This window comes from Scyliorhinus canicula, chromosome 8, assembly GCF_902713615.1.
Source record: "Scyliorhinus canicula chromosome 8, sScyCan1.1, whole genome shotgun sequence".
NCBI lineage: Eukaryota > Metazoa > Chordata > Chondrichthyes > Carcharhiniformes > Scyliorhinidae > Scyliorhinus > Scyliorhinus canicula.
In genome coordinates, this window is record NC_052153.1 from 176,094,801 (window position 1) to 176,112,012 (window position 17,212).

At 41.6% G+C, this 17,212-nt stretch overlaps 1 protein-coding gene across 1 annotated transcript in view; it reads right to left on the reverse strand.

The window, feature by feature from the left end:
• Positions 1-1,020: 1,020 nt before the first annotated feature.
• neil3 (nei-like DNA glycosylase 3) overlaps positions 1,021-17,212 on the reverse strand; it is a 38,008-nt gene continuing 21,816 nt past the window's right edge. The window contains exons 6-10 of the mRNA XM_038805753.1: positions 16,024-16,190; positions 12,020-12,192; positions 10,949-11,387; positions 7,841-8,015; positions 1,021-2,503 (exon numbers count right to left, since the gene is read on the reverse strand). Of these exons, the coding sequence (XP_038661681.1) occupies positions 2,321-2,503; positions 7,841-8,015; positions 10,949-11,387; positions 12,020-12,192; positions 16,024-16,190 (1,137 nt within the window). The 3' untranslated portion in view covers positions 1,021-2,320. The remainder of the gene's footprint in view (positions 2,504-7,840; positions 8,016-10,948; positions 11,388-12,019; positions 12,193-16,023; positions 16,191-17,212) is intronic.

Sequence of the window (17,212 nt, forward strand, 5' to 3'; positions counted from 1 at the left end):
TTTAAATGATTTCAAGTTTATGGGAAAGTGGAAGATGGTAGGCCAGTCAGGAGATTAGTGGAATAGTCAAGACTGGAGGGAAAAACATGGATGAGGGTTCCAGCAACAGATAAGCTGAGGCAGGGCAGAGATAGGTGGTGGAATAGGGTTAGTAGGTGTGTGTTCACGCTGGAGAGGATGCAACATAAGGAAACTCTGCTCATAGTCAAAAAGGGCATTCTTAAATCAATTCTTAGACTAGGAAGGGGGATGGATGAGAATGGACTCTGACTGTCCAAGGACAATAGCTTCGATGTTTTATTGGGAGGAAATTGAAGCTCAACTAGGAATGAATATCAAATAAGCAGTGTGACAAATCAGAAGGCACAATATATCAATAACTACTGAATTAAGCAGAGGAGTGAGATTTTGTGCTTGGGTTAAGCAAATAACAAACACCGCGCATCTTATAGGGTGATGCTCACTAATTCCAATAAAGTCCATCTGGAATATGATTAACTAATTGAGAGAAATCAGTGGCCATCCAAATCTTACTTTTAAAATATGGACTTAATTTGCAGAGAACATATCAAGGTGGTATTGAAAGGATGAATAAAACAATTTCAATTTTATATTCCTTTGATGAACAAAGGTTCAATTGGAGTATTAGATAGATTTTATTTGGAATTACTATGTAATTATATTCCAAACTAATTTCATAGAAAATTCTTTCACAGGACCAAAAGACTCTTTTGCACTGGGAGTATTAAATAATTTGTGATGGGGAAATGAAGGCAGGATTTTTATCTGACAAGTTGGACTAAAGTTCATACGCCCTAGCTGAAGCTGAGAAAGACCGGATAAGACCCTTCTGAACTAAATGTGGGAGAGATCACACAGGAGGTGCAGGGCGAATTCCACAAAAGCCCAGAGGTATATAACTCCCGAATTAAGTCACAATTTGAAACTTCAGACATCGGAGTTCAGAGAATTCTCACATCCTATAACTTATAAAACCTATTAATAACCTCTATAATTATGGTGTTTAAAACTCATTCTCCAATTTATTAATACTTTCTTGCAAAGATACATAGAAAAACCAGGTTACAAAGAGAATCATGTCAACTATTGAAGCATGTCAGCTACAGAAAGAGAATAAGGAAAACAAGACATTAATTTAACATAAACCATCTTTAAAAAATTATCCTGCTATGCTGAATGAAAACGTTTGCAGTTTCCAGATTTTAAATCGACATGATTTTTTATAAAACCACTTAAAAATAGTTTTGAAAAGAATCATTTGCACTGAATGCATAAATATCATCCAAGTAATGTTGAATCCTTTGGAATACAGCAGAAAGCAGGATCTTACCAACAACTAATAATTTAAGTTTAAAATTTGAAAAATTGCCTAATTGTCCCTATAAAATGTCCTCTCAATCCAAATGATAACTCAGAGTTTTAATCACTAAATTTATACTCTTAATTCAAATGATTAGTCTTTTTAACAGTTACAAAAATTGATTAATTAGCAGGCGTGGACAATGGCTGTGTTAAAGCTTAGCTGCATTTATAATTGTTTTATCTTGAAAAGAAAATATTACTTGTCCAGAAATTGTTGCCATGTTAACACATTTTTCTGAAGACAGACATCTTCTGCCTTGAAAGCTCATCCACCGTGGTCACTGTTTTTGGTTCTGCCATTCTCTCGACGTTTAAAATAGTCGAGGCAATGTCGATAGTTTATATCCAATTTTGCTGTCAAATGTGATGTAACTTTAGGCTTCGATATCTCTGGAGCCCATTTCCAAAGTGACCAACTCCATCATGATCTTGTACATCCGCGAAGCATGGAAAATTTACCTGAGAAAAATAACTTTAATAAACGTTTTCCCTAACTATACCCTTACATTTTTGTGATCGGTTTTCACTACCTCCTAACCACATCCTGCAACTGCCGAGCTGAACATCCCTTCTCTCCCCCAACCCCTGCCATTCCCAACAAAAAGATCTACATTTTGCAGTGAACCGTCCTTGATGACACTGTGGACAATGTATCAGTATCTGCTGCTCATTTGTTATGGGGTGGATTCTAGGTCAATGCATATCCAACCCGAAATACAGAATCTCAATGATCTAGCTTCATTATGCAGGTCTACTGGAGGAGAGGATGTCTGGAGGTTTTATCATAATGTGAATTCAAAATAAAGATTCAGCAAAATAGCTACACACTTTTATGAAAACATTTAAAATTACAATTGAAAGATTTCATCATTTTCTAGTGCTTGGGTCAGTGAATCAATTCCATAAGTGCTTGCCTCAGCAGTACACAGGTCGTCGTTCAGTTGCCTGGAATGGTCTCGACACCAGGTTCATTCTTTGTCCATTGAAAAAAATTACACTGTTTGCCCATTCCTTGTGAGCACACATAAAAAGTACGCCCATTATTAGGCCCAAGTTTCAGCACTGTCCTCATGATGCACCGCTTTCCATGATTGCAGAATGGAAAATGTAAATCAGCCCACTATGAAATATAAAGATGCGTTAATGCTCTCAACACAATCTGCACCCAATAGTTCACTTGTAGTCCTATCTACCTGAACTTTTAGTGACATTAACGTTTACAAAGTTAATTGGAAATACTTCAAGTAGTTACTGTTATGTCAACCTCTATACACATAGCTGTACAAAAAAGATAACTGCATGACACAAGTGTATACAGACGTGCTAACTGTATTTAACTTCTGTATTTTCCGACAAAAAACATGGAACCAGTATGTCGCAGTTGAAAGCCATTCTGTGAATTTTAAAATTCTCATCTCCATTTTCCAATTACAGAAAGTTTGTAACAGTTTTGCATTTGTTACCTTGACGTTATTTCACCTCCAACGTATTAACTATTATGTTTTGCGGAGAATTATTATTTGATCGATTTTTTGTCAATTTTTTAATTTTAGGCTCGAAGAATGATTTTGTATTCTGTATAATGTGGTTGATATAGACTACAGTACAATTCCACAAGTATGGAAATATGTTCCCAAGTGCACAATTACAATTATTAGTGTCTTCAGCTAATTAGTAAAATCCTTTTGAATTGCAGGCTTGATATACAAATCACATATAATTAAACTGAACAAATATAATAAAATTATAAATAGTTGAAATACTTTCACGCCATGTACTGTCGTCTATTAATGGACTACATTCATTACCTAGTGGAGAGACAGCAATTACTGCAATTTCAAAATCATTTTAAATAGTTCAATTCAACAGTCAAACTGCAGTGTCGCTTGTTGTGTTCTGCTGCTTCAGATAACACAGGCTGCTACTTGATGCAGTCTTAACTAAAGGATGCTCCAGACTCTGAAATGAGTTCAACGTGTTTATTGAACTATTAACACAGTTCTCAAATGAGTTTGACTCTCTGCTAATCTAACTGTACAGTCACTAAGCTCCTTCCTCCAGCTGCGCTCCGAAAGCTCATGTTTGAAACAAACCTGTTGGACTTTAACCTGGTGTTGTAAGACTTCTTACTGTTCTTACCCCAGTCCAACGCCGGCATCTCCACATCAATCTAACTGTAGTAACTCAGTCTAACTGTACCAGCTTGCTCTAAGCCACGTGCTGGGGTGTGATGCTGCTGATCAACCCTGGCTAACTCTCTAGATGTTTGTCTGTGGAAAGAGGCAGGGTGTGAGTGCCTCATCTTTTTTGTAGTGTTTATGTCATGCCCCCTTGTGGTGATGCCACCTCCGAGTGCCCTGACTGACCATTGGTGTGTCCTATTCTGACTGTTCATTGGTTGCATGTTTGCATATCATGACACCGCTGATGTTTAAAGCAAATTGTGTAGAAATATATCTAATGTGAGGCATAAGTCACAGTCAATCTGAACACTGCAGTTATTCACCTTCAGGTTTTTGGATGGAGTTGAAGTGCCCTCTTGAGGCCATTCAGTATAATGGTAACTATTAAACGTATCAAGACTGAATCGCCATTGAACTGCAATTACACTAAATTTGGGTTGTAACATATTCAAAAGAAAAAAAAGTTTCAACACTACTCAATGCAGGACATCTATAATTACTGATAACGTTAATAGACTCTTTGCCATATTTATCCAGACCAATAAAACAAAACAGCTAGTGTTAGAACGGTTGTTGCTTTGATGTGGCAATGTTATTTATCTGACTGGATTACTTAAATTGATAAGCCATAGTGTAACCTCAATTTCTAGTATTCTTGATTATTTGTAAGATTTTCATAGAAAATTGACAGCCAATGGGATTCAAGATCAGTGGTATTTTTCCATCATAGCTCTTCTGTTCACATCAGTGAAAGTTCCCCATTCACCTATCACTACCTTTTTTCTCCACCTGCTCCATCCCCTCTTGAACAGTACAGAATCCATCACATTTCTCCCTTGCTTTCGTTCTGAAGAAGTCACACGGACTCTTTTCACTCTCCACAGATACTGCCAGACCTGGGTTTAATCAGCATTTTCTGTCTTTAATCTGCGATATCAGCTGTCAAATCTGACACAAAACTGAGAATGTCAGCCATGTATTGGTTCACCCAGTAGCCAACACCAGATCCACAGATACAAGGGGGAGTGCTAAAAGGTAGTGTATCTTCACATGTAGCAATCTCTGCAGTGGTGATCTTAGTGGAGCAGTTGATGTAAAAATTAGTACCGAACCTACTTGTTTAAATAAGGTTCTGTACTCTTAGGCATAGCACATGTAGAATGCAGCACCAGCTCTGAAATAGTAGGGTTGTGGTTGTCACTGTGGGGAGTATTTTGATGTCATTCTTCAATCAATGGTGTGTCCCGTGACTTGAATCACAAGTAGATCTGGAGGGAACCTTTGAGCTAACAGATAGAGGAAGCGAGGAGATGTGAAAGTGGATATTGACAGCGTACTTAACATTTGGAGCAGCTATTAGCAGGTTATTTGGGGGGCTCAATCACCCAGGAGTATCACTTCCATATCAGGTAAGAGCAAAGAACTAAGTACAGCACAGGAACAGGCCCGTTGGCCCTCCAAGCCTGTGCCAATGACGATGCCCTAACTAAAAAAAAACCTCCTGTCCATACTCAGTCCGTATCCCTCTTATTTCCTCTCTATTCATGTACCATCCAAATGCCTCTTAAATGCTGCTAATGTGCCTGCTTCCACCACATCCTCTGGAAGCATGTTCCAGGCATCCACCACTCTGCATGAAAAAAGTACCCCGTACATCTATCTTAAGCTTTCCCCCTCGTAATTGACACTTCCATCCTTGAAAAAGCCTCTGATTATTCCCGCTGTCTATGCCTTTCATAATTTTGTAGACCTCTATCAGGTCTCCCTTCAGTCTCGGTCTTTCCAGTGAAAATAATTCTAGTTTATTCAACCTCTCCTCATAGCCAACACCATCGAGACCAGGCAACATCCTGGTGAACCTTCTTTGTACTCTGCAAAGCTTCCATGTCCTTCTGATAATGTGGTGAGCAGAACTGCACACATACTCCAAATTCAGACTAACCAAGGTTTTATATAGCTGCAACATGATTTCCCAACTCCTGTAACCAATGTCCCAGCTGATGAAGGCAAGCATGCCATATGCCTTCTTAAATCAGCTTGGCCACCTGTGTTACCATTTTTAGGGAACAGTGGACCTGTGCGCCCAGATCCCTCTGTGTGCTAATGTTCCTAAGGGTTCTGCTATTTACAGTATAATTCATAGCTAGATTTGATCCTCCCAAAATGCATCACCTCATATTTGTCCGGATTAAACTCCACCTGTCATTTCTGTGCCCAAGTCTCCAATCTATCCTGTTGTATCCTCTGACTATCCTCGGCACTATCAGCAACTCTGCTAATCTTTGTGTCACCCACAAACTTACTAATCAGACCACCCACATTTTCCTCCAGATCATTTATATATACTATAAACAAAGGTCCTAACACTGAGCCTCACGGTAGCATGGTGGTTAGCATCAATGCTTCACAGCTCCAGGGTCCCAGGTTCGATTCTCGGCTGGGTCACTGTCTGTGTGGAGTCTGCACGTCCTCCCAGTGTGTGCGTGGGTTTCCTCCGGGTGCTCCGGTTTCCTCCCACAGTCCAAAGATGTGCGGGTTAGGTGGATTGTCCATGCTAAATTGCCCGTAATGTAAGGTTAATGGGGGGATTGTTGGGTTACGGGTATACGGGTTACGTGGGTTTAGGTAGGGTGATCATTGCTCGGCACAACATCGAGGGCCGAAGGGCCTGTTCTGTGCTGTACTGTTCTATGTTCTATGAGCCCTGCGGAACACCACTAGCTACAGATCTCCATTCTGAAAAATACCCTTCCACCGCTACTATAACCAAGACAGTTCTGCCCATCTAGCCAGCCCACCCCAAATCCCATGTGATTTTAGTTTTAGTACCAGTCTGCCATGTGGGACCTTGTCAAACGCCTTACTAAACTCCATATAAATTACATCCACAGCCCTTCCCTCATCAATTTTCTTTGTCACATCTTCTAAAAACTCAATCAAGTTGGTGAGACATGACCTTCCCTGTACAAAAGGGGCTGGTTTAGCTCACCAGACTAAATCGCTGGCTTTTAAAGCAGACCAAGCAGGCCAGCAGCACGGTTCGATTCCCGTACCAGCCTCCCCGGACAGGCGCCGGAATGTGGCGACTAGGGGCTTTTCACAGTAACTTCATTGAAGCCTACTTGTGACAATAAGCGATTTTCATTTCATTTCAAAACCATGCTGCCCGTCACTAACTAGTCAATTTTCCTCCAAATGTGCATGCATTCTGTCCCTTAGTAACTTTTCCAAAGGCTTCCCCATCACTGATGTCAGGCTCGCCGGCCTATAATTTGTTGGATTATCCCTGCTTCTTTCCTTAAACAAGGAACAACATTGGCTATTCTTCAGTCCTCTGGAACTTCGCCTATGGTCAAAGAGGATGTGAGGATATCTCTTAAGGGGCCAGCTACTTCACCCATTGCCTCTCGCAATAACTTGGAATAGATCTCATCTGACCCCGGGGACTTGTCTACCACAATGCAATTTAGGATACTTTACACTTCTTCCTTTGATATATTGACATTCTCAAGGGTGTTCACACACCTGTCCCTGACCTCAATATGTCATATCCTTCTCCCCGCTGAATACCAATACAGAGTACTCATTAATGAGTTCACCCACTTCCATGCATAACTTCCCTCCATTGTCCTCAAATGGGCCTACTCTTTCTCTTGCTCCTAATATGTGCATAAAAAGCTTTGAGATTCTCCTTGACAATGAGCCCTCCTAATTCTACATTTTAGTTCCTTCCTACTTCCACTGTACTTCAAGGGCTTTGACAGTTTTTAGATGCCTAGATCTATTGAATGCTGATAGAGGGGCTGATTTAGCTCACTGGGCTAAATCGCTGGCTTTTAAAGCAGGCCAGCAGCACGATTCGATTCCCGTATCAGCCTCCGCGGACAGGCGCCGGAATGTGGCGACTAGAGGCTTTTCACAGTAACTTCATTGAAGCCTACTCGTGACAATAAGCGATTTTCATTTTAATTCATTCATTTCATTTCATGCTTCCTTTTGACAATATTTAGCACAGGGCTAAATCGCTGACTTTGAAAGCAGACCAAGCAGGCCAGCAGCACGGTTCGATTCCCGTACCAGCCTCCCCGAACAGGCGCCGGAATGTGGCGACTAGGGGCTTTACACAGTAACTTCATTTGAAGCCTACTCGTGACAATAAGCGAATTTCATTTCAATTCCCTTGTCATCCATGGTTCCCGAATCCTGCCATTTCGATCCTTCATTTTTTGTGGGGACATAATAATGAATCCACTAGAGCACAGTAACATACTCACTTGAAAGTAGTTACACTTGGATTCTGGAGGTAAGGAACATGTGTAGAACTGCCTCCCCTTGTTGCTGCCTTCTTTCTTGACCACCCTCAATGTGCAGGGGCGACTGTGCTCTTTGCAACTTGGGATTTGAGAATTTGCAGCAGCAGAAGCATCGTCATTCATATTAGCAGGGTCCCTGTAAACACAGTATTGGTTGTTATTAATTCAACCACATTATTCATCAAAATCATTCAATAAAACTGCTCTTTGTGCAATTTCAGGGCTTAATGCCTGCTGGACAAACAAACTGCAAGCCGAAGCTTGATAAATATTAACATTTTGCAGCAAATCACTGGACTGCAAATAATTCAACAATATGTCATTTTAGAATGATTCTGCCTAAGATGTTACTTTGTCATTCAGATTTACTAAGGGGTGAGTGCATATTCCGTCTTACAAACCCTTGACATCAAAACTATTCCTGTAGTCATTTCTCTCCTGCCAGTAAACGCGTTCAGCTGCAACTAGGAAAATATCAGGGTAGGGATTCGCCGGTCCGCCAGTAACGGGATTTTATCTTCCGTCGCTTGTCAATGGGATTTCCCATTGTAACCACCCCATGCCGCCGTGAAACCCGCTGACAGGAATGCGCTGCCAGCGGGAAAAGTGAATCGCAATGACTGGCAAATTCCAGCCCAGATCTCTCAGTAATCTTCATCCATATCACCCCTATTGAAATCATGTTGCTTGGAAATTGATGTAAAACATTAATACTGAAATAAATAAAAGTGCAGTATCTATGGTACCTTAAATACACCTGAGATGAATCACATTTAGATTTAATCAGTCTTTACGCGATGTCCACATAAATTTGGAGATCAATAAGTAGCAATAGGAAGCTGAGACCCAGGCAGGGGAGATCTTTAGTCCATCTCGACTATCATGTATATTAACGAAAGGGAAAATGCTGGAAAATCTCAGCAAGTCTGGCAGCATCTGTAGGGAGAGAAAAGAGCTAACGTTTCAAGTCCGATGACTCTTTGCCAAAGCTTTGACAAAGAGTCATCGGACTCGAAATGTTAGCTCTTTTCTCTCCCTACAGATGCTGCCAGACTTGCTGAGATTTTCCAGCATTTTCCCTTTCGTTTCAGATTCCAGCATCCGCAGTAATTTTCTTTTATCATGTACATTACCCTGGTGTACTTTTAATAACCTATCCATGTACTGCTAATCGTTGTTGGCTACCAACCATTTACCAGTTTATTTTAATACATCAATATCTATCCCATCAGCCTTTCTTTTTTTGCTCATGGGATGTGGGTGTTGCTCGTAAACCCAGCATTTTTGTTTATCCCTGGACAACGGTTAAGCGGCAACCACATTGCTAGGTTTGTAGTCACATGCAAGTCAGACCAGGTAAGGGTGGAGTTCCTTCATGAAAGGACATTAGTTAAACAAAGGAGTCATTTAAAATAATAATCAATGATAGTTTCATTACTGAGAAAGCTTTCAATTCAGATTTATTTTTAAAAATGGATTTTAAATTTCCATTAGGTCCCATGGTGGAATTTGAACCGCCCCCGCGAAGATCAACCTTGGCCTCTAGATTGCTAGCCCAGTAACATTACCACTACTCCATCATGTGTTCCTTCAGTAATAGCCTGTCAGGTGGATACTTTCCTGAAATCCCATATCGCCTGTCTGTCGATTATCTTCAAATGGGTGACACAGTAGCACAATGGTTATCACTGTTGCTTCACAGTGCCAGGGTCCAAGGTTCGATTCCCGGCTTGGGTCACTGACTGTGCGGAGTTTGCACGTTCTCCCCGTGTCTGCGTGGGTTTCCTCCGGTTTCCTGCCACACGTCCCGAACGTCACGCTGTTAGGCAAGTTGGACATTCTGAATTCTTCCTTAGTGCACCCAAACAGGCGCCGGAGCGTGGCGACTAGGGAATTTTCACAGTAACTTCATTGCAGTGTCAATGTAAGCCAATAATAAAAATTATTATTAGTTTAGGTCAGTTCCTATTTTTATTAATCCTTTGTGCTATTAGCCAAGGCATAACCAAAAACAACTGTAGCTCTTCAATAGCTGCTTTTGTGATCAGTTAACTTTGGGTCAGGATTATGGATTCAAGTCACACTTACAATCATGGCACTCGACTACTGCCCGAAATGCTGTTTTTTGAATGAGGCATAAACTTGAAGCCCTGTCTATCTGCTTTGAGGCTCTCTATTCATCACTATTTTGAAAACAGGAATTCTCCTGGTTTCCTTCTTTCTCAGATTCCCCAAATAGAGGTTATATTCATGTTTATTTATCTCATTTTCCGTTCTGTGACCTTGCTGTATTAAAATTAGATCACATTTACCTACAAAACTGCGAGAGAACTTTGAAAGTAATCCATTGCGTGTGAAGTTCTTTGGACACCCTAAGGTTGTGGTATAATTTCAAGCTCTTTCATCATCTCCCAAGTTGTCCATTTAAACCGAGCTAATCAAGGAAGCTTTCATCTAACAGACATCCATCTTGAAAATGAAGATTGTACAAGCCTCTCTGCTATGAAAGCACAATTGAAAATTACTCTTAATTTGCTCTTAAGTTTATTTAAAGCAAAGAGCTGTCATGTTTTAAATGTACTTTTAAAAGGAGTAATAATGTTTCAACATACGGTTGAGAGAACATCTGATAATCTGCCAACATATGAAAAAATACATGTGCAATTAAAAATTTTGATTTATAAAACGCTAGAGCTGTTAAAATCTGATGTGCAGGTATTACCTGCAAAGGGAAAGGTGAAATAATGTGGTCAGTATGTCAAATTCTGTGCCAATTAGATTAATAGCTGCTCAGATATTAGCTATGACGTTCACTAATTAAGCGCACTGTCTTGATTCATCTTTTGCAAAATCAAGTAACAGAAGGATATATGCATCCACTATAGTATTTGTTCAAAGGCAGCAATGGGAAGCTGTGTTAGGATTACCTTTTCTCTTTAAATAAAATACTGCCTGATGGTGTGAAAGCCAGTCACTCCTACCAAGCAGTTATCTTACTTCAATAGTGACATTCCACAACAACCTTCTGCCACCTGCAGTTCCATTTTAAACTCAAGTCCATGGACTCACCTGAAAACAGAAACTGTAGAAATTGATTTGGAGTCAAATGTTGAATAATGGTCCTTTTTCATTCTTTTGGGAGGATGGTGGAATAAACTTTGGTTGGTGCAACCTAATGATGATGTTGGATTGCTGGCATTGTCATTAAATGGACCTTTCATCCAGAGGTTTGAGTTCATTTCATTTGCAGGACGATTGTTAATCGAAGACAAAGGTCGACGTGAAGGATTTCCGAATGCTAATAGTGTCTTCCCTCTCATTTCATTGCCTGCTGAGAAAGTGGAGCTGTGGCTCTTTCCAGGGCTCCTGAGAGACGTGAGAACCAGTGTTGTGGTACCAAATGCTGCCTTCCGATTCAGCTTCCACTCCACTAGAGGCTTACCAAAATTATTGCATGGGTATTTTATGAGATCAGTGTTAAAATCAGACATCTGAAGAGAAGTTTCCTCTTTAAAAGATGGAGAAGACAGTTAACATTTTGGAAGGAAAACAGAGTTAGCATTACTGAACAGAAATCATCAATATTATTAAAGTGAGTGTTTTTTAAGCTCCCTTCTGCAAGTTAAATATTGTATGTTATCATCAGGTGGCAAAGGGGATTGTGTAAATGCATTAATTTAGTTGTGAGCAAGAAGATGCTCACTAGTGTTAAACTCAGTCCAACAAAATATAAAAGGACTTAGTTGCAAATTGAACAGTTTACAACGTTCATTTACCAATAAAACTAATAATACCATACACTATTGTAGATACAGTAGAACTCTTTTCAGGGAGGGGAGTGGTGAATCTAAGTCCCAGAGGTGGAGGAAATGGTCATTAACATGTAGTCAGTCATTAATGTTTTGTTCATGTATAAATAAAATTCAACACCATGAGAAGCATAATTGACCTTTATAAACATTGTGGCCAAGTTCATCCAAAGTTTTATGTCACACTTCCAACAATAATACATCTCTTTCGACAGATACGGACTGTGACACGGAGTTAAGAAACTGGAGACATAAAATCACAAATGTACAACTGTTAAATTAATTTGAAAACTTAAACTGTTTTGGTCCACTTGCTGAAGATGATACTTACTGGCAGGCCTCTGCGTCAAACAAGCATTACATGACATGGCTGATGGTACATTTATTAATGTGCAAAGTGAACATGTCCATTCTTCCTCCTCTTTTTTGGCAATGGTGTCAGTGGAATGATTTTCAAAACCACCTGCCCAGCCTATCAGGCTATTCCGTTTCGGCAATCTATTGCTTGAGAATAAGACACTTGAAAGGTTAGAAAAAATGGTTTCATTGTGACTAAAGTAGAAATTTTCAAAACAAAATGTAACACATCACTTACAATGTAGGAATTATTGAAATGAAGATTTTCTAGGATAATAATGTCCTAAATGTAGGTGGTGCTTGGATATACAAAAAATATACATAAACCGCTGATTAAAAAAATTACGTTAAGCTTGGCAAACACCAGCAATGCCAGTTTATATATAGAATGTCTATACGTGTACTGTTCAAAATAGAATACACAGATTACTTTAAATGCAGCAGTTTCTCTTCGCACATAGTGATTAATATATTGAATGGTCTTCCAGGTAAAGAAGTAGAAGTGCAACTCAAAAGGTGTTGCAGTGGAGAGGAAGAGGAGACAATGGGTCTTTTCGGATGGATGTACTAAAATAGGACGATGAAAACCTCCCACTTGTATTTATCTTGTGATGTGATCTTGCATCTCACCATGGGCACGTATGGACTGAAGCTACAGAAACGTGATAGTTATTGGAGCAGATCAGAGGCTGGGTAGTTTAAGGCAAGTGGCTGACCTGCTGGCTACCAAACCCTCTGCACACATACAAGGTGCAAGTCTCCATTTGCTTAAATGGGTGTAGCTGCAACAATGTTCAAGAATTCTGATGTCACTTTGGACAAAGCTATCTGCTTGACTGGCACCTATCCACTCGCCTAAACATTCACTCCCTCTACCGAGAACATATCGTGGATGTAGTGTGCACCAACGAATGGTATGGCAGCAACTTGTCAAGGCACACTCCAAACCCACAGCCCACACCACTTATAATATAAGGTAAGATAACATCGCCAAAGTCCCAGATGACCATAGGTTGCTTTCCGCTTTGAGGGGGAGAGCTGACTGGTGGTGGTTTTACCGGAGGATCGGCATTCTTCTGGTAAGGAGCCAGGTTGAGAAGGTGGGACCTTCATGAATAACCTGAATAATAAGGATAGGTGGATGGAGCAACATGCAAGTTCTCCTTCGAGCCACACACCGTCTCGGACTTAGATGCATTCCAGCATGCCTTTGTTGTCATTGAATCCAAATATTACTGGTTGTCTTATACATTAGCTTTGGATGTGAATGTGGGGAGCACGATGGAAAATTTGCAGATGACACAAAAATTGGCCAAGGGGTGGACAGTGTAAAGGATAGTTACAATCTCCAGAAAGATAGTTGGGTTGGTGGAGTGGGCAAAAAAAGTGGCAGATGGAGTTTAACATTTATGGAGGTCAGTTATAGGAAGTACACAATAAATGGGAATATACTAAAGAATGGTAGAGGAAGTGGGAGTCCCTAAAGACTGCAATTCAAGTAGAAAAGGTCATTAAGAAAGCATATGGAATGCTCTCTTTCATTTGCAGAGATATAGGGCGGAATTCTCCGCAACGGCCGACGCCGTCGTGAAACCCGGAGTGTTTCACGACGGCGCGGACGCCGCTCCTCGGCCCCTATTCTCTCCCCCCCCAGGGGGGGGTGGGGCCTAGGAGCGGCATTCAGTAAATCTCGGCCGCCGGGAATGACGCGGCCGGCGCGCCTAATGATGTCAGCCGTGCATGCGCAGGTTGGCTGGTGCCAACCCGCGCATGCGCGGTTGCCATCTTCCCCTCCGCCACCCCGCAAGACGTTGCGGCTTGATCTTGCGAGGCGGCAGAGGGAAAAGAGTGCGTCCCTTGGAGACGCCGGCCCGACGATCGGTGCGCACCGATCGCGGGCCAGTCCCCTCCCAAGCACGACCGTGGTGCTCACTCCCCTCTCCGCCCCCCACAAGCCACAAACGAACCTTTGGCGCCATGTTCACGCTGGCAGCGACCAGGTGTGGCGATTCTCCAAGCGTTTTTGTGGGGGGTGGGGGAAAGAAAGAGCGAATCGCGGGGGGTGCCAGAGCGGCCCTCCCGTGATTCTCCCTTCCCGGCCTGGGCAGCGGAGAATCGGAATTGTATAAGACAGTGGTGAGGCCACACCTGGAGTATAGTGTGCAGTTCTGGTCACCGCATTACAGGAAGGACATTGTTGCTCTGGAGAGTGCAGAGGAAGTTTGGAAGAATATTGCCAGGGCTAGAAAAGTGTAGCTACGAGGAGAGATTGGATAGGTTGGGGTTATTTTCCTTGGAACAAAGAAGGCTGAGAGGTGACTTAAATGATCTGTACAAATTATGAGGGGAAGAGATAGAGTGGACAAGATAAAATTGTTTCCCTTGGTGGAGAATTCTAGAACCAGGGGACATAGATTCAAGTTAAGAGGTAGAAGATGCAGAGGGGACATGAGAAAGAACTTTTTTATGCAGAGGGTACTTGGTATCTGGAATTCGTTGCCCGAGTTGGTGGTGGAGGCAGAGACCCTAAACTCTTTTAAAACGTACCTGGACCTGCACCTTAAGTTCTCTAAACTACAAGGCTGCGGACCGGGTGCAGGAAGGTGCGATTAGAAAAAGGCACCTGGGTGTTCTCGGGCTGGCTGGCCTCCTCCTGTGCTGTAACCTTTCTACAATTAGAACTCCCTATCTGACATCACAGTGAAAACATCTTCACCACACACTGAACAATTCAAGAGGACTCACCCCTACCTTCTCAGGTGCAACTAAGAATGGGTAGTAACTGCCAATGACAGCAGACTGAAAATGAAAAATTATACACAGTGGCTCGTTATAACACTGCGCTGTGCTACCGTGGGGCAGCACGGTAGCACAGTTGCATCACAGCTCCATCACAGTTTCGATTCCCGGCTTGGGTCACTGTCTGTGCAGAGTCTGCCCGTTCTCCCCGTGTCTGCGTGGGCTTCCTCCGGGTGCTCCGGTTTCCTCCCACAGTCCATAGATGTGCAGGTTAGGTGGATTGGCAATGCTAAATTTCCCTTAGTGTCCAAAAAGGTTAGGTGGGGTTACTGGGATAGGGTGGAGGCATGGACTTAAGTAGGATGCTCTTTCCAATGGCCAGTGCAGACTCAATGGGCACAATGGACTCCTTGTGCACTGTAAATTCTATAGTAAGAAGTCTTACAACACCAGGTTAAAATAAAACATGTTTGTTTCAAACACTAGCTTTTGGAGCGCTGCTCCTTCCTCAGGTTCACCTGAAATAAACATGGTGGACTTTAACCCGATGTTGTAAGACTTCTTACCGTGCTCACTCCAGTCCAACGCCGGCATCTCCACATCATGTAAATTCTATGATCTATGAACCTGTTCACCCCATTGGTGTAGGTAATAGTGCAGCCCTTAACAATATGTGAATAGCAAGAAGAAAATGATTAAACTCAGGGAGGGAGGAGATAAAGGAAAGAAAGGCAACTGATAAAACAGGCTGGTCGGACTGTCATGTGATGCCACAATCAAAGTTTTATATCATAAATTGAGATTTGCAACATTTGGACAGGTCACAAAATATTGTCACAAGAAATCTGGATAAATGTTACATAAAAGATGGTACACAATACAAAGAAATTGGGAATAACCAAAAATGACCAGAAGACAAAACAAAAGCAGTCAAATTGAAAAAGTAGTGGGGAATGAGAAATATGGATGAAAATTACAGGATTTTGAACTGATAATTGGAACTGGGAAGATAACTATAAATTGAAGGACTGCTCTACATTTCTTCGATTAAAAGTGAAAATAAGTTTCTACGAATATTCAAGTTGGCCAAGTTCACAATGTTGTGTGATCTAAAATTGATCAAAATTACAATTTCATAATGGCAAGCAAGTTTACATTGCCTTGTCTTAGCTCAGTTTCCAGATGTGTGTCCTTCGTAAAAGGTACTTTAATATATTTTGTACATAATGTATGTAGTACCTAATGTTAACCTGACAGGGATCTTCCTTCTGACAGTCCGAGCAGAAATAGGTCATTCGCTTATTCTCACCAAGGCGGCAGACAGTGACTGTGCCATTGCACTGTCCACATGAGGAACGCTTGTATACTTTGTAATGCTTATACAAGGCTGAGCCCATCTTGCGACACTAAAATTTAGGAAGAAAAATAATTAAATCATAACACAGTATAGTTTGGACTGATGATGAAAACCCAAATCTCCTTCCAGTGGTTAATACAAGAGCACAAATTGAACCAATTACAAGCAGGTATCCGGTGTATTCCTCAAAAGAGGAGGCGGTAGTGTAGTGGTATTGTCACTGGACTAGCAAATCAGCGACCCAGACCCGGTTTTGAATCCGGCCACGACAGATGGTGAAATTTGATTTGAATTTAAAAATCTCAAATTTTAAAAAGTCTAATGATGACCATGAAACCATTGTCGAAAAAACCCACCTGGTTCACTAATGTCCTTTAGGGAAGGAAATCTGCCGTCCTTAGCTGGTTTGGCCTACATGTGACTCCAGACCCACAGCAATGACCTCTCAAGGGAAATTGGGGAAGGGCAATAAATGCTGAGACAGCCTGCGACGCCCACGTCCCATGAACGAATAAAAAATAGTATGCCATAATCTGAATTTTAATACATACCAAGTATAAATGTGTTCACCTTTTTCTCACACTTGATTCTCATGTAAACAACTGATGACAGCATTACCACGACCACCACCTCTCTCCTCCCCTCATCCCCCCCCCCCCCCCCCCCCCCCCCCCCCCCAACTGATGTAACTGATGTAATCACATCAGTCTCCCAAATTACAGAAGGGAAATGGGTGCAGAAATCGGCAGGTCTCTGCCATTTTGAAACGACTAATTGACAAGCTATTAAGCTGGTCACAACTCAATAACAATTTTTCATTTTCCGCTGCATTTTTCAGGCATAAGTCATGAAGAAGCTTGGGGGTAATTTCCAATAGCTATGAGAAGATGGCACATGGGTGGATGAAAAGGCCGTCACCGGAACTGCTGGAAGGTGGCATCAATGCCAATTGCGTATGGAGCCCCATCCCACCTCCAACTTTTCTCCTCTAATTGGCCGGTCCTTCCACCTGCATGGCCACTAAACAATCATCGATGATTGATTAAATGAACTGAGATGGCAGGGGTGTGC